Raw genomic sequence first — 23,293 nt, 5'->3', positions numbered from 1 at the left:
GAGTTGCTAGTGCAGGTTTTTGTCTTAACCTCTTTAGTTGTAATGAAAGAAATGTCCTGAAGTTTCCACAAGGCACATCCCTTTGGCAATGCCATCAAGCCAATGAATTTCTATGAACATATTAACCGAGACAGTTTTAACCTGTCTGTATTCCCACGCCAGATCGCTAATTACCTCCATGTGTTTTCTATAATGGATTTCTATCTCTGTGGAGGGATTTTTGACATAAAAATTTGTTTCGCTCATAGCAACAGCAAACCTGTATTCAGATTTGTCCCTGCAAGGGCAGTGTTTTCTTTTTTACATTTTTGAGCTCCTCAGTCCTACGAGGCAGCACTCACCACCCGAGCTACTACAATCACCTCCTGAACCAAGCAGTTCCTGGGCTCATATACATAGAGGCAATGCCTGCACTCAGTCATGCCCATAAAAAATCTGAAGAGATTTTGCTGAGCATGATGGAAACTTGGGTTATATTGTCTTTAGAGCTGAGGATTTTCACAGGTTGTTTCAGTACCTGACATATTTCCCAACAATAGATGCTGTAGCACTATATTCAGTGTGTTTCGGTCTCCTCTGGGAATAACAAGGTGCTTCTCCTTCTCAGACATTTTCTTGGCCTTTATGATAAATGCTGTTTAAAAATGTTGCATTTTGAAGTGCTGACAGGTTTGTAAAGGCAGAAACTAGTTCTGCTTTTGAGGACTGGCTGTGGCCATGGTGGTGGCAGGGAGGAGGAAGATGAGGGGTTGCAAACTTGTCCAGTTTTGCAAACCCCAATAGGCTGTTTCTCCCTCCCTCTGCCCAAGCAAAGCCATCTGTCCTCCCTGCCTCCCTCTGTTTTTCCTTACTATTGAAATCTCATGGAATTTTTCTTTTTACATTAGTTTATATAAACTCCACTTCCCATCAAGAGCAAACTACTACCATCTCTATCACACTAGTGCCGTGCCTTTTCTTCAACAAGGTATCATTTCATCTGTATCCTTCTGTGAATTTACATTTGGCTTAAAAGTCACAAATTAGCACTTTGTCTTTACTTTGTATCAAAAGAGAATGTATTTCATTAACTGATTTTCTACCAATTTTTCTAAGCAAATAAATGAGCCTATAACCACACTGTTGCCTAGCAATGATTACACAGAACCATGCTACACATGCCACTTCTTAGTAAAAAAACCCAGAAGAGTATTAAGAAGCAGTTGCAATGACAAGCTTGCACACAGTTATTAGTGATGGTTGATTAGTACAGTTTTCAGAAATGATCTTGGTGTTGTTTGGCCCACAAACATTCATCAGTGAAAGAATGCAAGTATCTAATATGTAAACCACCAGCTTAGTAAGGAGTGGTGAGGATACCTACACTAATGAGGACATCGAGGTTTAGAGCAATGTACCAGCTCTCTTAGTTTTCTGTACCCAACATTCACCATTGAGGATGTCAATGATGTCATCCAGTGACATGTACTGAGGTGTAAGCTTGCTGACAGCAGCCAAGGAATGTGTGATCTGCTGAGAATTCATTGCTGAAACCAGGTGACTTACACACACTAACCTTTATTACAGCAATTCAAATTACATATAATGTTTCCTATATACTGTCTGATCACCTGCACAAGGCACATTATTTACTTGGTGGCCCTATATAAAGTAACATGTGTCTGCAGGACAGATCCTCTAAAGGTGTGCAGTGAGAGAGTCTGGTGCTTTGGCTTTGCAGAGATAGGATAAGAAACACCCTCTGGAGCAGACAGCAGAAGACTGGAGAAGTGAGAAAAGTTGGTCTGGTACTTTTAGGATCGAAAAGACAAGAGGGATTTCTAAAACTTGAGAAGACATGAGGACGCTGAGTGGAAGAATATTTCTCTAATTAAAGGGCACTGAGAAATCTGGCTAAACTCGGCACACACTCACAGCTGTCTACAGTGGCTTTGGCATGCACGTGTGTTGTGCTCAGGGCACATGCTCAGAGGAGCATGCTGAGCCCTTTGCAGTGATTCTGAAACTCAGCACAAAGAACTCTTAAAATGTACTGCTGGGGGAGAGGAGCTGAGGCTGACTGCACAAAGAAGCTGTAAAGTTTAAACCTCGTTTAAAAACCTCTGCAGTCACCTGAAAAACCTCACTCAATGGCTCTCAAGGGAAAGACAATTTAGAGTTGTCTTTAAAGCTTCTGAAGTACTTAAGGCTATAGATATATTTGTAGGTATGCTATGCAGCAGGAAGAGATCTGTAGCATGAAAAGGATGGAGCTGATATTCACTCTGTGCATTTGTGGAGAGGGGTCTGCTTCAGCTGAGTAAACCCCTCTATGGTCCCTCAGCCTGAGCACTGGCTAGCAGGTACATGGTGTAGGATTCATGAAGGGCACCCTGGAGAATAACTTTGAGTTGAGCAACAGCTGAAGCAAAGGCTCATTACCCTGTGGATCTCCATCATATAAGTCAGTGAAGTGGGGGCCACCCACAGGTTAAAAACCACAGTACTGATGCAAACTAAAAAGCTGATGTGGCCATAAGCTTCTGGAACTGCCCAAATTGCTTGCATGAAGGAAAGCACCAGGACACTGTCCCATCTCTCACCACAGCTGCAGGATGTGCCTTCAAAGCACTATCCTGATGCATTGGAAAGGTATAGGAAAATGGTGATGAGAAGAGGGAAATGAGCAGATAGCTGAGGTGCTTTCCCTTCTCCCTCCCTTTTCTCTCCAGAGCTCTCAGATTGGTAGGAAGGAGGGCAGTCCTCTCGCTCTCCCCCTCTGGAGGAAAGCTGAGCCTCCATTTAGCACCTGCTTGGCAGTTCCTCAGACCATGAAAAGCCAGAGGATACCCTGAGGTGAAATTCTATTGATGTGTATTGCTTTGAACCAATAAATATTTCACTACTGGGGAGAGAGAAAATATGAATCAATAATTCAGGAGTAAGGAAAAGGGAAGGGATGGGTTGGAACCACTGCTGGAGGATGCGTTTCACTTTTTGAAAAACTTAACGCTCTGTGTTTTTTTTCAAAGGCCACCTTAATAACCTACAGTCTTTTCAGTAAAGTCTTAAAGCCACTATACTCATCAAAGGAACAACCATTCCTTGCCCCATCACTCTAATCAATGAGCAACACTTAACATAAGGCTTCAAACCACAGACTTCCTTCTGGAGGTCATCTCTGATCCAGCCTCTCTATGGAGGCAGGGGAAGAGAGAAGAGAGAGAAGACAGGGTTGGGAAACACTGTGAGAATAAAGAGCAAACTACTATTAATTGAACAATAAAGTCATAAGGAGGGAGGTAATATAGTTACACTAATTTAATTTTGAACTGACCCGTGAAGAAAAAGACAAGATAAATGAAGGAAAAAATGAGGAGATAAAGAACTACTGATACAGAAAAAATTATCCTGGTTTTCCAGTGAAGCAAAACAAGTTGCTTTTTCTGAAGCATTAAGCTGAGATTTCAGTTTCCAGCTAGAAGTATCTGGAATTTCTGTAATTTCAAAGGGCCTAGTAGAAACCTGTTTTGAAAAACCCATGCCTGTTTGCTTGGAAATACTGGCTCAAACCATTTACTTCTCAAAAAATTTTTTTTAAATTATTGAAATATCTTGTTTCCAAAGGCATAAATTTAAAATCAAAATCTTCTGACTTGGGGGCTAGAATACCTTAATCACACTAAACTTTAGAGATGGTTTTCAAATGTAAAATGGTGATATCAAAATGAAACACTTTACTTCACCACCCTAAATTTTTTTAAATTGAAGCTATTTCTTCATATTGCTTGGTTTTGTCATGATAAATTTCACAAAATGTTTTCCTAACCTGCTCTCTCCCTTTATGGTAATCTGTGCAAGAAGAGCAATATGCTATGTTACTTGAAGTGGCAGGATACTGGATTGATGCACATTTTCTTCCGTGGACTACACTTAGAAAATTTGGTCCTACAGAGAGAACTTGGTTTTAGAGGTAAAACTTAATATTGCCCATATGTACAACAGGAGCACTGGTTCTTGCAATTTGTAAAACCTGCATCTCTGTGAGCACTCGCTTGTTCAATAAGCAGAACAAAGGCTGGAATATCTCCTTAGATTTTCTCAAAAAAAAAAAAAAATAGCCTGAGGTGTATTTAATTCGGCGAAAGTAAAAGTACAGGCATAAGTAGGTTAACTTGAAGCAGACAAGACAGGGTTGGTCATTAATTAATTAAGTTTGCAAATTAAGTCCTGACAAAATTTCCTCTGATTTTAGCAACATTTGGTTATCACTCCAGGCGCTTTTGTAGAAGACACTTTTTTATTGAAATAACAGAAAAAGAAAAAGGACATTAAGTAGTTCAATATTTGGCACAGCTGGGATCAAACTGACACATTTAGACACTAACCTACAGCTTCCCTAGTGCTATATTTTTTATCCACACCTCATGGAAAACCTGGTGACCCTTTATAGATGGCAGTGAACCCGGCATACTGCAGGATCAGGCCCATCAGGCTGTCCCTTCCATTTCTCTCACAGAAAAGCCTAAAATGTTTAGGTGTATGTGAGATTACACCCATAGGGAAATTTTTATGCATCTCTACTCACAAAAAAAGGCAACTTGTTATTTGAGGAGGATGGATCTTAGTTAATTTTAGTCATGTGGGTATAGACCAGGACCTGCATCCAGTCTAGGGCTGGAGTGCTAGTCACCTCACATCTCTTTGTAAGCAATGAAGAGGAGAAAGGACTTTAAGGGTCCAGCTCATCTGACCTGTTTGCAGTGCCAGCCAGACTGAACTGCAGCCCAGAGGGCAGTGGAAAGCTGTGTGCATGAGAAGCCAGCTATGGGCTCCCATGCTTAGAGGAATCTTGTTGTCTGCCTGAATGGATTGGTGGTAAATTAAGAAAGCAAGAAAATAAATACACAAACCTTTGGAAGCTTTCCCAACTCCTCTAGTATTCTCAGCTGACTAGTTGTGGCTTGACTGCCCTCAGGAGTGGGGGAGCTGGTACATCCCGAGGGTCATACCCACCTCTGTGGCTCACCTGCGGTCATTATTTGCTTCTTTTAATACTTCTTCAGTTAATTTTCTTTGCAGATTCATTCACGGGACTCATAAACATAATGACTGACATAATTTGGCGCTACACTGGAGATTTTATGGCTCCTGATATCGTTTGCAGAATCGTTCGCTACTTCCAGGTATAGAAACCTCGTGCTCCCCTGTATGCCCAAGCTGCTGTGCTTTGTGTCCTCACAGCAGGAAACCCCAACAAAAATGCTGTATAAAATTGCTCAAAAGTGCTGAATGATGAAAATTTCTATTTAAAGCTGAAACACTTTAATCAAAGCATATAAAATCTTCTTAATTTTGTGGACGAGGTAAAGGAAAAATATCTGGGTGAATACAAAAGGTGGGGGGGGGTTTACCTTTTCTCTTTTTTTTCTTTCTTTAAAAGTTTTCAAATATTCCTAGTTCGGAGTTCTTGCTGACATAATTTTCTGCAACAGATTTTTCTCAACTGCTCTTGTTACACCTTCTGCCCCAGGTGGTCCTTCTCTATGCCTCGACTTACGTCCTTGTGTCACTAAGCATAGACCGGTATCATGCCATAGTTTACCCAATGAAGTTCTTGCAAGGAGGTAGGAGAATTTCTGTGCCTTGTTATTGCTATGGATATTACTGGATAGTTTTTTAGTTTTCAAAATTCTTAATCTTGTTGCCATGAATTATTTATTCCTGCTGTAGCTACATTTGAACTCCATTACAGTTTTTCAAATGACAAAGGAACTCTGATTTCAAGATTTGTTAAATTCCACTTAGCCCTTAGCAGTGTTCAAAAGTATTATGTTAGCAAAGAATGAAATGACATTTTAAAATGTATAGTGGTTTTCATTATCTTCCAGCATTATTAGAAGGTAATTATAGGCAAAAGTTATCTCTTGTACAACTATATTGACTATAGAAGCTGCAACAGCTATATTTTCTATTTATCCACACTAAAAAATAACTTGATGGAGAGGATGGTACTGAGAACTCATACAACAGTTTAATAAGAACTTCAAAAGATATAGCATATAAGTTTGGACACCTACTGTTTCTTATAATTTCTTCTATTTGTTTTGGTTTGATTTGTGGGTTTTTTTACAGCACTCAAATATCGCCTGTTCTCTTAGAAGTACAGTTTAAAGAAAACTATTTCTTTCCTACAGAGACAAAGTGGGGTATTAAGCATGTTGCACTGAGTGAATAAACAGAATTAGCAGATGGGGAGGAAGAAGAACAATTATAAGGACCATGAGGTCTGGAAAATGTGCTTTAATCAAATGCAAATATCATTCTTGTTTTGGAGTAATGATGGCTTTTGCCAGACAGCTCTATTCAGGGGATCAGATTAATGATCCTTTCTGGACTTAAAAACCTATGAATCAATCACAGCCAAGGCAGTGGTGCAGCTTTGGCAGATGTCAAGATCTGAAAACTTCAAATACTTGTCTGAAATTTAGCTTGATATTCTCCAGTGTGCAGATGAACTTTATTAGACCAGGGAGATTGATATCAAGGTTTTCTCAGCAGGCTTTGGTAAGTGTGGCATGCCCTACAGCTCCTGCTGATGTTGCATCAGGAAGGCAGGTGCTCATAAACTCACCAGCTGAGTGGGGCAAGATGATACAGACTTGCTGACGTTTCTTCTTCACAGTATAGGAAAAGTAGCACTTGTTAAATTGCTGCCTGGGCACAGTAAAGAATTTGATGGTTAATCACCTCAAATCTCACCTCAAATTTTCATAAAAGTCACATTCGCTATACCTATACCATTATGTTTTTTCTTTTATTTTTAAAACTGGAGAAGAGCAGACATTGCCCTCAGTCAAGGGTACCAGAGTCATCAGCTGGGTGCAGCTCTGGGCAGAGGAAAAAGCACAGACAAAACTCACCTGCCTCTGGCAAGAGTTGGCTACTCACTGACGGACAAGCAAAGACCATGTTCAAAGGGGAAAAGAAAGCATCTGTAAATCCGAAAGAGGAATCTAGAGAGATATATTTATGATAGCAACTTTTTGGAATATATATAAAATAATCACTTTTTGCAACCCAGCTACTTCTTGCAGAGGTGCCATGTGGGAGGCTTTTGAAATGCCCTCTTAGTTATTCTGCAGATAGAGAACAAAGAGATTCACAAAACTTTGTTATTGGTGATGACACAGAGAAACTTCATGAACAGTTCTGAGTCAACCTGTGGCAAATTTCTTTCCAAAATGAAACACTCATCCCCTCACAATCATTCAATTAAGAAACAAAAGAGTTGTTTCTCCTTACTGATTTTAAAAATTATGTTTCCATGTGGCCTTGGAGTGTGATTTGAGAAAAAAAATCAAGTATTTAGCTTTGAAAATGTCAACCAACTTTTTTTTTTAAATTGCGGTTTAGTTACTAGCCTCAAGTCCTGTTAAAAAGCATTTGCAATGCATGTACTTTGCATGGTTTTTGAGAAGACAGACTTTGATAGTTGAATATTTTACAATTTGCAAACACATAAATGACCACGGAAAGTAAAGGATGTGAAAGAAGTATGCCTTCTACTCCTAACACTTTTACTGTGAGGCACCTCATTCTGTAAGTAAAAAGGGGCATTAATAAAAAATTGTAAAATAAAGATCGAAAGGAAAAGAAACTGAGAAGTCATAGAAGAAGGCATTTCATCATGTTGAAAAGGTATATGCAAACAGCATACAAACTAAACAAGAGGTGACAGAAGAACTGCTTAATAAAAAGAAACCCAAATAGGTGTAAACTGTCCTTAGCATGGCTTTAGTCTGAAAACAATGCCAAAGTCCATCAGATCAATGAGATTCTGGAACAGCCTGCTCTCTCTGGATTTAGAACCTAATTTTAAAGTGGCAGTCACTTTATCAAAGGGTTACATAGCATTGATGTTCTTGGTGGCAGGAAGGAAAGTTCCTTCCAAGAGGTGCCTCCCTGCCACATGTTGTTGGGAGCAGAGAGATGTGCACAAAACCATTGTCACAGCGCAGGGATGGTGGGAGTGGAGTAAAGGGGACAGTCACATGAAAACATCCTTTACATGAGTCAGCGCTCACAACTGAGATTCCCACCTCAACCCTGGGAGTTAGTCTTGACCATCCAGTATGAAAAACTCTCCAGTTAAACAGCAATGTTGTTTTTTAAAGGAAAATACTGAGACTGGCTAAATAGAGTATTGTATTTCAAAATCTGATTTTTTTTTTATTCCGCTTATAACTGACATAGTTCTAGTTATATGATTTGCTGACATTTAGAGCATATTAGAGTAACTACTAAAAAAACCTCCAACATCAAAAAACAAACAAACAAAACCTGCTTGTGAAGCAGCAAATCAACATTAGTCTGATAAAACAAAAGTCTGCTTCCCTGAATGCAATCACTGCCCTGTAAAGCCCTTTAGACTAGCAAGGCCATATTTTACCAAACACAAGGGACATTTTAAAACAAGAATAAATGAACATTGCAGGTAATGTTTTACAAAATACAAAGATATAATACCACTCTTGTCCAACCCAAATTGCCCACTTCAGTCCAAATTACAGTCATTGTTATACAGTGAAAATAAAATAAGGCATATTATCCAGGTATGATCTTTTCCCCTTAGAAATACACAAGTGGCCCCGACTGAGACTTGTATGAACGTAGTTTAAGTTGTTAGCTCACATTTGAAGTATCCTTTCTGTCAGGAAATATTTTGCAAAATTTATTCTTAATATTCCTTTTGCTAAGTTTATTCTGTTACGCTTTGGGAAACTTTACAGTTCTCCTTCTCCTGTGCAATATTTATAGACTTAATCTAACCCTCTCACTTAGGCAGATGTCATCAGAGTTCCTTTAAGCCCTAGATTAGCAAGACTGTATTTTGCTGAACGTGGGTAGCATTTAAAAATGAGCAGGATAACTGAGTATTTGCAACTGATGTTTTATAAAGCATAAAATTACTTTTTGAATGTTTCGCCCACATGCTTTTGTATTGCTCTTTGAGCTTCAAGGAGGAAAGACATTCTTTTTGATATGCATAATTTAAAGTGATTTTCTGTTTCACCTCAAGTATTTTTTAGGACAATAAAGTATTTGAACACTAAAGCTTCCTAGATCAAAAAAGCTGCCCCATCTGTTCCCCTCACAATCTAACTGAGGAGGACTAACTGTCACTGAAAATCACTAGTATTCCACAGATCAGCCCTTTTTCCCCACACTTTTTCACTAGAGCTACCTGGATTTTAGCCAGAAGGTACCGATTTGTGAAAATGAAAGCCTTGGGACTTTTTGCTCCGATACACTGATATTTACAAAATCCCATGGATACCACCAGGCAACATTTGGTTGCCCACTTGTTTTCCCCACTCGACAGTGGAGGAGGCCAGAAGTCAAGAGGAAGCAGTAGCCCAAATCTGTTGGGTGTTCTGGGATCCTTCAGCTCCTGTTCTTCACCATGATCTCCTAGTCAATGTCTCTTGTAGCAGATAAAACAGGGCTGAGCACTTGAGCACCGTCATGTGCTGTGTCTCATGGTTAGCAGTCCACTCTTGTCACGGCTTGGGCATATGCTTTTCAACAGGAGCTGGGTTTGGCCCCCATCACGATACAGAGAAGTGCAGGAGATGGCCATGCTCCTCAGGACCACATTTCTGTGGGACTGTAAAGCTGCAGCTGGAGGTAAAGGCAGTTGAGTGTGCAGTTCTGTTCTGATCTTGAACTGAGGCATTTTCTTTTTCCTGATACGAAAGGTTTTGCAATCTTTCTCACTTCAAGGTGCATCAATAGGCAGGCCTGCAGTCCTTTACATCCATTCACAAGGTTCTCTTGGTAGCATAGAGGAACCATTTGCATTTCATCTTTCTGACTTGCTGACCCTGACCAGTGCCTTTCTCATAGTGTTTCAGATTCAACAGACCCTAACCATCCTTAAATAAAACTTGTAAAGTACAAGCCCATAATGACGATTATTTATCATGAGAAAAAGATGAAATCCCTTTTTTCCTTCGTAGTCTTTTCAGCATCAGCCAATTGAAGCCTAAAATTCCCTTTCTTCACATGATTTTCTCCTCCTCCCTGCCTCTCTGTCAGTACTGCTGCAAGGGTTCACTCTCACCAACAACCCCACTAACGCTATCTGTTTGACTCTGTTGTACAGAAAGACAGGCGAAAGTGCTTATTGGAGTGGCCTGGAGCCTCTCTTTCCTGTTTTCCATACCAACTCTGATTATTTTTGGGAAACGGCAGCTCTCCAACGGAGAAGTGCAGTGCTGGGCTCTCTGGCCTGATGACTCCTACTGGATACCCTACATGACAGTGGTGGCTTTCCTGGTGTATTTCATTCCTCTGATCATTATCAGGTAAGCCTGAACCGCAATCAGCAAGCATGTGGTAAAAGCTGTCAAGTGTGCAATCAGCATAATGCCTTAATTTCTACTCATTCATTACAATTTCATTTCCATACCTGCTGTATAGCTGCTTCGGTTTTTATCACATAATACATGGGTCGCTGTACTTGCCCTGGGTGTTCTCCACGTGGTATTAACAGCCAGAAACATTTTCTCTGAAAAGAGGAATGAATCTCTAAGTGTGTCCACTTATCTCCACAGCTTCAGGCTTGAAAGACATCTCCATAAATCCAGTATGAATATCAATCTATTATTATAAAAGATAATTTTAATAGAAGAACAGGAAACTACATTTAACACTAATTATAGTAAAATTAAATTGAAGTGCTCTCAAGCTTCACAGTGTTAGACAAGTATTCCCTCACCAGGATTGGAAAGAAACCTCCAAGCATTTGAAGTTGCCAACCACTTTTAAAATAGGAGCAAATACAATTCTTCCTGTTTTGTTTTGGAAACCTAAGCTGCAAATATTTGAGACTGATTTGCCCCAAATCACAAAGGCAATCTGCTGCAGAATCTATTTTAAACTGAGGTCAACCAATAACCCAGACTGTGCCCAGTGATCGGTGAAGTTTATTGCCTCCCTCTAGGGCACTGCCATTAGTTGACGTTAAACAAAAATTATCTAGCCATGAGGAGTTACTAACGCAAAGGAGCAGCCAAAATCTGATGTGGAAGGGGACTGAGGTTTCTTAACTGCCTCAAAAGGCTCCCAGTGGCAGTAACTTGTTCTCTGAGCCCTTATCTTTCTTTCCCCCTTTTTTTTTTCTCTTTCAGTAGCAAGGTTACTAGGATTTCTTAGTGTCCATCTCTTCTTTTTAGCAGCAAAGAAGACTCATTGGGACTCCTTTTTCCCCACACAATTTGATGATAGGCTGTTTGGACTCTAAGAGAGGAATTACGTTTGCATGTCCCTTGGATATAACTCTCAGTCCATCTGCTTTTCCAACAAGTGATGAACCATGAATCTCTGTTAGCTTCCTGCTCATTAGCACCCTGGGTGAGAGCAGGGTGGGGAGTGGAAGAAGGTGCTGACCTTTTCTGGTAGATGACGAGACTGGCTACAAAAGCTAAATGCCTTGAAGTTTCTTACTGTTTTATCATGGACATTAAGTTCTGCACCTTTTAATAGAAACAAGTTTATCTTTGATAGAATCAAAATCATGTGGTACTTGAAGTCACCTGACTTTTTGATATGGATTCAACATGGACTGGTATTGCTCCCTAGAGAGAAGGGACGATTATAACACTTTGCTCTTAACATGTCAGTTTGCTAAACCTTCTATTTTTGTGCCAGATTACACAGATATAATAAACAAAATCATGAAAATTCTCCTTAAAGAAAGGATGTGATAGCAATAGAGAAAAATTACTCCCAAGTTGTCCGATAGCTCTTCCTTCCTAGATAGCATCATTTCTCTATATGTTGTCCTGTCTCTTAAAGCAGCCTAGTTTTAAATAAACCAAAAAAATATTCTTGGGAATATGTAAATAAAAATTTGGGTAGATCTGCAGCCCACCACTAGCAGCAAAAAAAAATAAACATACACTGAACAGGCAAAAAGCAATTTAAGAGTGGAAAGAAATGGCACTAGGAAACTTTGAGAATGACTGCTACTATTGGAGGGATTCTTTAATGAGCTTTCTCAAGTAGCTAGCAATCAGGAAATTCTAGCCAGCATTTAAGTTTTTTAGAAAAAGACCCACAGCCTGTCCAGTTACCAGTCATTCCATAGGTGTGTGAAACATCTCTTTCCCACTCAAACATACAGACTTGCATGCTTTCTATTACAGACCAGTTACTCCTTTTTACATGCCATATATACTTGTTTGGCAAGAAAAGACAAGTTACAGAGCAACGAATATTTCAGAGCTGTTGACATTATACTCCCCTCCTCCCTGCCAAAGGAAGATATTCAAACCAGATCAGCTCTGTGACTTGCTTTACAGTAAATCCCCAGAAGCAAGAAGGTGATGAAGACATGAGAGGAAAGGGAAAGGCAGTGAAACTGGCATTTCATGAGATTGCCCTGACAGCTGAGACATGAATAAAACATCCTTAAATTTTTGTGCCTTTAACCTTAAGCAACTTTCACACAAGAAGTTTGTGGCAGCTCAGGAACTTAAAACACTGGCCTTGGAGGCAGGGGGCAGCACAGTGCCCATTGCTGTCCAGACATATCCCTGGTTTCAGTGTATATTAATACAAATGCTCCTGTGTCAGCAGAAGTCAGATTTTTGACATGTCCTAAGTGGTGTCTGGCACTGGGAGGAAGGAAGGGGAGTGGTACAAGTGGTGCCTATTTATTTCTAGTTGTCAGCGATACCATTTTCTTCAGAACACAGAGGATGGTCTAGAACTACAGAAAAAGAGGATTATCATCAAGGCAAGGTCAGCTGAGACATTATGAAAAAATGCCATGCAATTTGGAAAGGAATGGCTATTTTTTAGAACGTTTTTTCAAGTCTCAAGCATAAAAGTGAAGGTTGCAACTTCCCAGCTGATGTGTCTGTAAAACATCTGTCAATGCAGCCTGGAGGTGCGACATCTATTTTGTCAAAAATTATTGGCAGTCCAGGAGTTTAAAGCTAATCCACCTGATGTGGCTGCAGCAAATAAATACTCTGGTAAGCAGTTTGTGGCTCAAGAACAACAGGAAGGGCTTTTAATATCTGCAGGGACTCACTTTCTCTGCAAATGTTTTGTTCCACCTAATACTTTCAGATGCACAGTAGGTTTGATGATAAATGAGGCACTATTTCATAAGGGTGAGAGAGATCACGTCCATCCTAGTTGTGTGTTACTGTGTCAAGAGATTAATTATAAAAATGAAAGGCTTTATTTAGTAAATGAAGGAAGGCATTTTGTGATTTATTTTTTTTAATGCTCTTTAGCTGAAGATGTTACCTAAAAAAGGCTACAACATAACGACGGAGAGAAGATCCATAGATGTGCACTGAAAAGTCACATAGATGTGACTGAAAAGTCAAGGATCAGTGTCTAAGAAGCTGTGACTACATATAACCAGAAGCCAAGGCACACGACACACTTACTGAGGCAGTAAGGCAGGGTGAACACAGGGAAAAAATAAAATCTCTTCTGCAAAAATTCATATTGTTTGCACAGCTACTTTATTTTCTCTGCTGAAGCACTCTGATTTAGCTGCATGGCAGGTGCCTGATGCAATGTGGGACACTGGTTGGCGGAGTTAATTCTTAATTAGTTCTGCTGCCTGAATTTGCTGAAAACCTAACCTCTAGAGCAAAGCTGTTCACTTATGACAGCACTTTTTTTGGTGCTGTTCATCTGAAGTGCATAAAAAGGATAAAATCTTACTTTTCAGGTGCAGGACTTAATTCCACACTAGATACACTGCTTTGGCTGAGCTGTTTTCACTTTTTACAGTCCAGACACCACCATCTTTTAAGATTCTCTCATCCATCCCTCAGCTCTCTCAGTAGAGCTGATTTTACATGTTCCTGACAGCCTTCAACTAACTCACAGGAGCTGTGCTATTCATAACACTGCAGCCCATGGAATGAATTATTTAGCTGATAACCTTATGCTCAGTCTGGAAAATCCTTCCACTGACAAGCTAAACCCCCAGATGTGGTGTGAGCACTTAGATTCCAAGCCAAAACATCAAACAGAAGAAAACATTCTGTCCCCCTGTTCTGTTTGGGGTTTTTTAAACATATATTTAAAAAGGTAATTTATGAAGAAAACTGCAACAGCCTGAAAGATTTAAATATTTGTGAGGTCTGTTCCTACCACTTCTCCACAACTGGGAAATCAGCAATCAGTTATCAAACAGCTTGTGGTTTTTTGGCAAGTTTTTTCATCTGATTATAATACAAATGAACAAGACGTGAATAATGAAAACAGAATGAAAAGTTGTTACTAGTATTTTTAACTCAAGCGTGTGGTTACCTTTGACAGCTGAAAAAAGGGGAGAATATTTGTTCTTTTAATGTAAAATCTTTCTTTGTCCCCACTATTTGTGTCATACAGGGAGAGCCACAGATCCCGCATCAAGTATTTCTATACAGTTCTTAAAAATTTGTCCTGTTCCTCTTATTTACACTATTCTACCACTTCTGCAGTTGATATTGTCAACCTACCAAACCTCAGAAAATTCAGAAAAAAGTAATTAGGGAACCTGCAATAATTAGTTCTCTCCTATTTGAGGACAAGTGTCATCAACTATAACCAAAGCCTTTTCTCCTATGCTGAAATACACCAAGAAAAGCTCGAATGGTATCTGTGATAGTTGAAAACTGGGGCATTGCTGAGCAGAGGTTAGATACAGGTCAAGTTTGCTCTCCTGCAAATAGTTGCATCTGGGCCCCTCAGATCCTGTGATGGGGAGACAGTACAGCTACTGGGTTTCTATTCTGTATCACTACTCTGTCAAAACATAATTATATTCCGGTACTTGAGTGTTCAGAAATTCAGAGGGGTTTTAGCTGTTATTCATGATTGCTAAATACATTTTTATATTATGAATGTAATACATAGGCATTTATCTAATATAATTGCAAATTCATGTTTAAAAAAAATTGCTAAACCTCCTCTTGAAGCATAGAGGAAAAAATATCCATCTGCTGTTTAAAATCTAAACTCCAAAGAGAACATTTGCTTTGGAGCAGCTGAAAAATAATTAGAAGAGAAAAACCAGAATTGACTAAAAGGAAATATATGGAATTAAACCCAAGGCATTGTAATGAAATAAAAAAATAGATTAAATAAAAGGTATTTCTCTGAATTAAATCAAATAAAGGAACTAGAAATACCATTAATAATAATACTAAAGGTCATTTTTTGAGCTTGATTCGGTGAGCACATTCATTTTTGCCTGCAATTTCCATTTCTAAATAAAAAAGCATAGATCCTGCACATATGTTCTAATATCTGCCCATCTCTTCATTTACCTATCACATATACCTGCAATGGTTTGTTCAAACGAGATTACATATGCCTTTTTTCTTTAGATAAGCAGCACTGTAAATTAGCTACCATAAAACAATGCAGCTGCATCACTTTGCACAAATAAATTATAAGGAACAATAGGCAATGCTGGATGATAAATAGAAGCATTTAGCAGGGAGCTTAAGTGCACGTTTGCTATGGTAAAGGCTCATTTTACTAGAAAATACTGAGGCTGGATGGGATATTGTCATAATGCAATTATTTACTTAAAATAAATAATCTGTGTTTAAAGACTGGGCAGACCAATAACTCTTATGATTGATAATACCAACACACAACTTTACCAGAAGACAGTTCATTTTCCAAAAAAAGTGATCCATGAATTAAAAATAAAGATGGGGTGGGACTATTCATGTATGACTAAACATGTTACATATTTACCTGATAAAGAATGCTGTAATTACCAATGAGGCTTATTAAACAACACCATTAACTAATAAGACACAATAATGAAAATGGATCTTAGTCCTTCAGAATTTAGATCAAGCTAAGTCATTTTTGGAGATGCAAAGAATTTCATTTTCTCAGATATATCCGTAATGTGAACAATATTCTTGTATTTTCCTGCCACCTCTCAAGATATGCATTTTATCAGGGCTAGAAAAATTGTCACATTTTCAGATCAACAGCATGTCCTTTTTATCCTGTGGTCTTCAAGGCCTGAGCAGCTCCTTTTCAAAATGTCTTGGATGAATTTTCCATTCAAGTTTGAATACTCCATGATAAATAGTACTCTTTCATTAGTTTGTCACCTAAAAATAATGGGCCACAACAACTCATATAATATTTTCATATCACAGTGTGTATTACAATGACTAGAGCACGTGTTTCTATAGCCCCCAAGAAACCTCGGTGAGGGCTTTAAGACCAGTGCACTCTGTGCTTACAGATACAAAGAAACGTGACAACATCTGGACCTAAAGAACTGTACATCACATCTCTCAGTGCTTTCGGTGGAGACAAGAGCAAGCAGCATGCAGACATGTTACATGGGTTGAAAAATGGGTTTGTGGCAATGTGTATCATGTGCTTTTACACTTGATAGTTAAGGCTGAGCAGCTGGACATGCAGAGGAAGGGAACAGATATTACAGTACGGTCAGAATGGTGCAGACCACTGCCAAACACCCCTCTGAATACCAGTTATCATCTGTTCCCTGCTACTCTTTGCTCATCTGCCACTTCATTTTCCAAGTGGGAATTTCTTCCCACCCTTTGAGATCTGACCAACTTCCACATCTTCCTTCAGCTGCCTTTTACAGAAAGAAAGGAACTACAAATGCATTCTGAAAGAAAAAGTTGTTTTCCTGTTGTAAGAAAAACACAACTTCTGTTCCATAAGTGTTTTACTCTTCTGGCTTTGAAACACATGTGCAGTTGCCTTCTATGATCTTAAGGTTTAGGTGACAAATTTCTGGAAACTCCAGTTTCTTAGCTCCACGCCAACATTTCTATGGGGGAAAAAAATTGGTTAGGCACTAGTACGAGTTAGGCACTCTTTGGAGTCCCAGACAGATCAAACCATAAAGGCATAATTGTGGCTGGCAAAACCATCACTCAGAAGAGTACCTAGCATAACAAGTGACTTGGCTTTCCTGACACTCACCCTGAGCATCCTTACACCACCCCTGGTCCACTCCTGATAAGGAAAGCTCCAATGGTTTCAGGTATAGAGATATGAAAGATGAATGGCGGCAAAAACACCAGCACAAACCCACTATGTTGGCAGCACTTTATAGACCTCTGGATTAAAACAGGGATTCAGCTTTCCACTGGAGTCCTAAAAATTAGAGATACAAATGAATCACATGTAATCTCATATGTGAAATGCCAACGAAGACAACAAATGCTGTAACTATCTGGCAAAAGGCATGTTCCTACCAGACTCTACAGCCAAGAGGGAAGGCATTCTGGGGTCAAAAGGAAAGCAAGTGAGGAGCCTGACTTTATAATTCAATCCTTGTTGCACTCGGCTGGAAGTAGGAAGTCTGACTATTTTGACTGCAGAATTAGACCTCTTTGTCCTGATGCTTAAGCAGCTCTGAACACGTCCTGCTGGACACAGGCAAGTCTGCATCAGAGGGGACATTGTTTCAACTACAAATACAAAGACCAGGCTAGAGATAGCAGGCTAGGGAGAAAATAGAAACAGGATTTTTAAGAATTGGCTGGAAATTGTTTTGATTACAACAATTATCATTATAATACATTCTTATTCATTGGAACAATCAAAGGAGAAATAATATGGGAATTTTCCACCATTGTCAGTACAAAGTAGAAAGAAACTCTTAACTGTATGAGCTGTTAAACAAACAGCCTCTTGAATAGCCAGGAGATAAAAGGAAAACGTTCAAGTCAGCTGGGAGCCAAGTTGGACCTTTGAGGAGGTTAAGGAGAGTAAGTTGTAGTCCACAGCAACTGCATGCAAACCCCTCACTGGGCAAAGATGTTACAGCTCTACTGCACAGCCCAGACCGCACAATGAATTTACAGCTCTCACATACTATATCTGGAAACCAGATGGCTCAAGCTTCCACAGAAAGGAAACCTCCAAATTTCTAGTAGCTTTTTGAGCACAAATATCACCTTTGCAAGTGTGTCTAGCAGTTGATGGTGCTGTAGGATAGGCTCACAAATCAATCTGAAAAGTCTAGTAAGAATAATGCCTCTTCTGACAATGAAAATAAACCACATAACAGTAGGACATGTTTTTGCCTCTATAAAACACCCTGAAACAATGTTCTTAGTTGCACCTTTTTCACAGAGGGACCACTAAGGTTTAAGGCAATTAATGCTCAGGCTGCCCCAGATTCTCCAGAGCACTGTGTTGTATTGCAAATGGTACATAACGACTTCTGTTATGATGCTTGGATTTTACATCAGGAAAACATGGTAACCTGAGTGCATTAGCTGAAATATTCTTAAGTCATTTTTTGTCTTCCTTAGCAAACCAAAAAGGAAAACAGCAGTCAAAGGTATGCTGTTGCTTAGTGATTTTAGCTGCACGTTATGCACACTTGCAGGAGAAAAGGCAGTCAGAGCAAGGCCTCTTATCTTTCACATATAAACTGCTGAAAAGGTAACATCCTCAAGGAGGATGCAGTTTCAAACAGATCTTCATCTTGAAGAAATTATTTTTACCTATTCCATAATAAACCAATGGAAGTTCAGATTGGTTATTGCCTTAGGGAAAGATCATAACTATCCAAGGTCACTGTGCAATAGGGCACTTTTCACCCATGGAAAGTATATATTTCTCTCTAAATATGCAAATTGTGGTGGATATGGTTTTGAATCATCTATCTGATACTTCTGTCCTCCTTGATTTCCACCACAGGACCTTGAGACCCAAAACTGAGCACTGCTGTATTTAACTGGATTTCTCATGGATCTCGCCCCTATCAAATCCCCCAGGGTACCAATTTATTCATTAGCTTCACACTCACAAAGTAACACCAAAACAGAAGTGTACATACAGCAATACCAGGTCCCTCCCCCTGCTTCCCTCATTTCAGAGCTAGTGTCCTGGGACTGGTACCCAGGAGGATTTGACTTTGGCTAGCTCAAAATCCCCACAGAGCTCTTGCCTGTGAGATTTTGGCCAAATCACTGCCTTCCTCTGAGCCTCAGATTTGACATCTACAAAGCCAGAACAATCATAAGGACTTCCATGGTGAAAACTCTTCAGATCTGCCTCAGAAAAATACTATGTGAGAGTCATATCTTATTTACTATTGTTGTTGCCTTTTATTATTTTTATCCCTATGCAGCCCCATCATCTCAATGAACTCCTTACACATAGATAAGTGTAATCATAGAGCACAACTGACCCGGATGCCTGCTAAATTTACTGTGCCTAATAATACAAATGACTCTTTCCCTTCTGTAGTGTCATATATTCAATCGTGATTCGAACCATCTGGATGAAGAGCAAAGCTCAGGCTGTCGTCCTATCCAGCTGTCCTGGTGAGTCTCAGCATGCACGTGACTCCAGCCTCATGATTCAATTCCGGCTGGTTCTCACAAATCTGGGAATGCCTGGATGTGCAGCGTTGCGTTGGGCCCCCACCACAGCAGTGGAAATGGGGTTTCTGTAAATGTCCATTCATAACTCTTTTCTACGTTGTTTACCTTCTTTCCTTTGACACTAAACCCTCTTTAGAGAAACAATAGGAAAAATCTGTGAGAAAATTATTAAAAAGTGAAAACTACTTATCCCAGAACTTAGAATTCCTATTCCTAGAACTTTGTCCATTTTCAGAATAAATATTTTCTAGCATATACGTAGGTGACACTTTTTCTGTGTTTTCACATTTCCTTGGCAAATCTGGATTTTGCTCAAGATCAGAAATTCTTGGCCACAGAAAGCTATAAAATGAGTGAGCATTCCATCCCAAGACTATAAATGCCAAAATGCTTCAGAAATCTACTCTGCTTACATTTACCTTTTTGATTTTGGGTGGCTCAGGTTTTAAGGGTTTAACCTGAGCAGACTTGAAAGTGCCCAAATTTCAGGAACTACTGAGATCCTGACTGACACCAGGGAAGGATGGGGCTATGTATTCCTGTTCTACCTGTCAAGGTACACACTGACACATCCACACACCAGCCCTATTCTCTTACTAGCTGAACTGTTCTTTTCCCAGGTGGCACAACCTCTGCTGGCTGCACCAGTCGTGGGTTCATATCAAGGGCAAAAGTGAAAGCGATCAAGTACAGCATTGTAATTATCCTTGGTAAGTGAAAAGCCCCTCAGCTGATAGCTAGGGAGGATGCTGACATGAGGAAGCTGCTTCTCCCTAGCAACATCCATCATCAACAGACAAAGTGCAGTAGATGGCTCAGAGAAGGAACTTAGATCCCTGACTTGCCTTCTGACCCTGTCCTTCCTCTCTCCTCTGGCTATTTTAGGCATCTCACATAAGCCTCAAATGAAATTATATGCACAGCCCCTCATGTGCATTAAGAAAGTAAAGAAGAGACAATGTCTAAAAGGAAAAAGGAAGGTGTCCTTTTCTTCCAGCAGTCCTTCCCATCCAGACTGCTGGAAGATTTGGCAACCGAGTTGTCTTTTAGGCTTAGAGACTATGTATGGCATGTGAGCTGCTGGGCTGGTGCAAGGCAGAGGAAGGAGAGGCAAGATGTGGAGCGATTGCATTTGATGTTACAGGTGTGTTGCCTGCCGAGACGGAAAGAATGAACTCTCCTTTCCTGACTGAGCAAGAGATGACTCAGTGCAGGCGTTCTCTGTCTCTCAGGGAAATTACATTATTCTGATGCAATTAGGAGGCTGATATTCTATCTCAATAAATAAAACCAGCGTCACACAGGGCTTGTGATTAACCGCAGAGAAATGTAGGAAAGCGACCAAAGCTGTTTACTCTTGAGGGCTGACAATCATCCCCTGACACTGAAAAAGAGATTGCTTCTCTTTCCAACACTGTGCAAAATTCAGATTGGAGGACACTGTGATAATAGCCACTACTGAGTTGCTTAGCTCACCGTGTAGAGGTAGTGTCTGCAGACGTGACAGAGGGTGGTGTGATTCATACCTTTCATAAGCCCAAGAACAGCTTCTTCTGTCTGAACTTTTCTGAGAAAGATTTTGTCAGATGCAACTACTATTGCAAGGCCATCAGGTGTTAAGAGCTCACATGGATGCTCAGTATTTCAGTATACCTTGGTAATATTAGGCACATAGCCTATCTTGATGTGCAAGCAGGTAACTTAAAGTTCTGCACAGTTAGTGCTATGATCCACATGCTGGGACTGTATACTGCTATTTTATGGATATCTGTGCATTGACACCTCCTGTTTGATTACTCTACAATACAGGAGGTGAGTTTACCTCTCCCTGGCACTTTCAAGGAGCACTCAACTAAGTACCAGAGAAGAAATACTGATTAATGCGACAAGAAACAGGCATGAGGTCACTCTTCTGTCTCATCTGGGTCAGGAAGAGATCATGTGTCTGATTTTACAGATTGTTTGCAACCCAGGTACTTATAGGCTGTTGAGTGAACTGTCTGTCCCAGCATTTCTATGGAAATCCTGAATCATAAGCCTTTGTGAGAAGAGACGACATAAAAATTTATGAAGGACAGATTCATTCCCTATGCTTGCAAATAAAGGTAGATCTGTGGCCTTTTTTTTCCTCCCACCTCTGAATAAAACCAGAGGCTATGAGCAATGCAGTCCTCTTTTCCCTCCCTCAAATTAGTCTCTCAAATGGCAGTACAGGAAATTAGAGAATCTTCCTGCACATTCCATGTACACAGCACCTCCAGCCAGCATACCAAATGACATGTTGGTTTGCTGTAATGTGGTGTGAAAGAGTGTCATTCCTTGCTCCTGGGTGTCTGAGAGCCTTCTTTTAATAGGTGGCTATGACAGGCAGTGCTGCCACGGAGCAGCGCTTTGGTTGCGTGTGCATTTAGATTGGCTGCTCACTCAGGGGACCATTAAAAGAGCACTTCACAATAACTGATGATGCTTTAACTGGCTACCTATTTACCCTTTATGTGTTGTGTAGTGTTCTGAAGTGTCTAAATATGTCTAAAGGGAGCATTCTAAACACTTAGAGGAGTACACGTAATATATTTTATAGGCATTAAAATAAAAATAAAGACAAATAAAAGCACAATCTAATAACTATTCTCTTAAATAAGATCCTGAATAGCGAGAGGGTTTTTTGCATAAACAAATATTTATGTGTTATGACAGTCTCTCCATGAGTGTGTAATTGCCTCCCTAAATTGCTCAACTATCCAACGTCAAGCTCTTCCTCTCTCTCTCTTCTGCAGCATTTGTTCTCTGTTGGAGCCCTTACTTTCTTTTTGATATCCTGGACAACTTCAACATACTCCCTGAGACTAAAGAGCGCTTCTACGCATCCGTGATCATTCAGAACCTGCCAGCCTTGAACAGTGCCATCAACCCCCTCATCTACTGCTTCTTCAGCAACCGCCTCTGCCCCCCTTTCGAGTATTGCTCCTTTACTGTCACTCTGATTACCCCCTAAGAAGGGAGGGAACACAAGCACAGTCCATAAACTGACTAACTATTTTTGTCTGTTTTAATTCTGATCATTCCTTATTTTTTACAGGGAAAGAAGAACTCAAAGGCTGGGAGGGACTTTCCGGGAAAGGAGCAATGGAGGGCAGGAGTTGCAGGTCCTATCCAAACCAGAATACATCTAGCACAGACGATGCTCCGCAAAGCCATGCTGGAACCTGTACTGAAGAAAACAGAGGTCCCTCACAAGCCCTGTCATTGTGAAGCAGATGGACGCTGACTGGCAAGAGCCTGCAACTTGCTGCTCTCGTGCACCTTACAGCACATATATTTCGGATCGGCACTGCAGCTTCAGCAATCTCACACTGCCAGTGCCAAACTCAGCGCGAGGTTTTTGTCTGCCTCTGTTTTGAGGCTTCATCTTGGCCCTCTGTTTAAAGCAAGCTGTAATCTATGCATGCTCCAAACAGCAAAAAAAAAAAAGTAAAAGGTGTCTAGTCAGAGTCTTCTCTATTTTCCAGGAGTCGCTAAAAGCCATCTCTGTACCATCTGGCTCATATAACTGATAGAGTGTTTACAAGTAATTACAGAGCAAGGACCCTAGTTAAAATGAAAGCACGGGCACTTTTCCAATGAGAACACACCCCTGCCACTCAATTATATATTGTATCTGTTTTCATACAGAACCACTTACAAAGTCATGGCCAGACAAGAGGGGAATGAAGGTCTGGGTCACTGCCTGTCACATCTCCTGGCCTAGCTTCTCAGCTCATGCCAGCCACACCATCCCTGTAGCTCTTCTTCCCCATCCAGTGTGATATTTCCCTGCTGTGCTACCTTGGCACAAGAGTGGCATCCCAGGATCCCAGAAGGACTCCACATGACACATCCGG

General features: G+C 40.2%; 1 protein-coding gene across 1 annotated transcript in view; it reads left to right on the top strand.

Moving 5' to 3' along the window:
• The window catches only part of NPSR1 (neuropeptide S receptor 1), a 56,091-nt gene extending 33,223 nt beyond the window's left edge, over positions 1–22,868 (top strand). Inside the window, 8 exon segments of the mRNA XM_032691803.1 lie at positions 5,062–5,165; positions 5,513–5,606; positions 10,148–10,349; positions 19,276–19,352; positions 20,033–20,122; positions 22,492–22,647; positions 22,650–22,702; positions 22,704–22,868. Of these exon segments, the coding sequence (XP_032547694.1) occupies positions 5,062–5,165; positions 5,513–5,606; positions 10,148–10,349; positions 19,276–19,352; positions 20,033–20,122; positions 22,492–22,647; positions 22,650–22,702; positions 22,704–22,838 (911 nt within the window). The 3' untranslated portion in view covers positions 22,839–22,868.
• Positions 22,869–23,293: the final 425 nt, after the last annotated feature.

This window comes from Chiroxiphia lanceolata, chromosome 1, assembly GCF_009829145.1.
Source record: "Chiroxiphia lanceolata isolate bChiLan1 chromosome 1, bChiLan1.pri, whole genome shotgun sequence".
Lineage (NCBI taxonomy): Eukaryota > Metazoa > Chordata > Aves > Passeriformes > Pipridae > Chiroxiphia > Chiroxiphia lanceolata.
The sequence above is the reverse complement of the archived record's forward strand: the minus strand, read 5'-3'. Positions and strand labels throughout refer to the sequence as shown.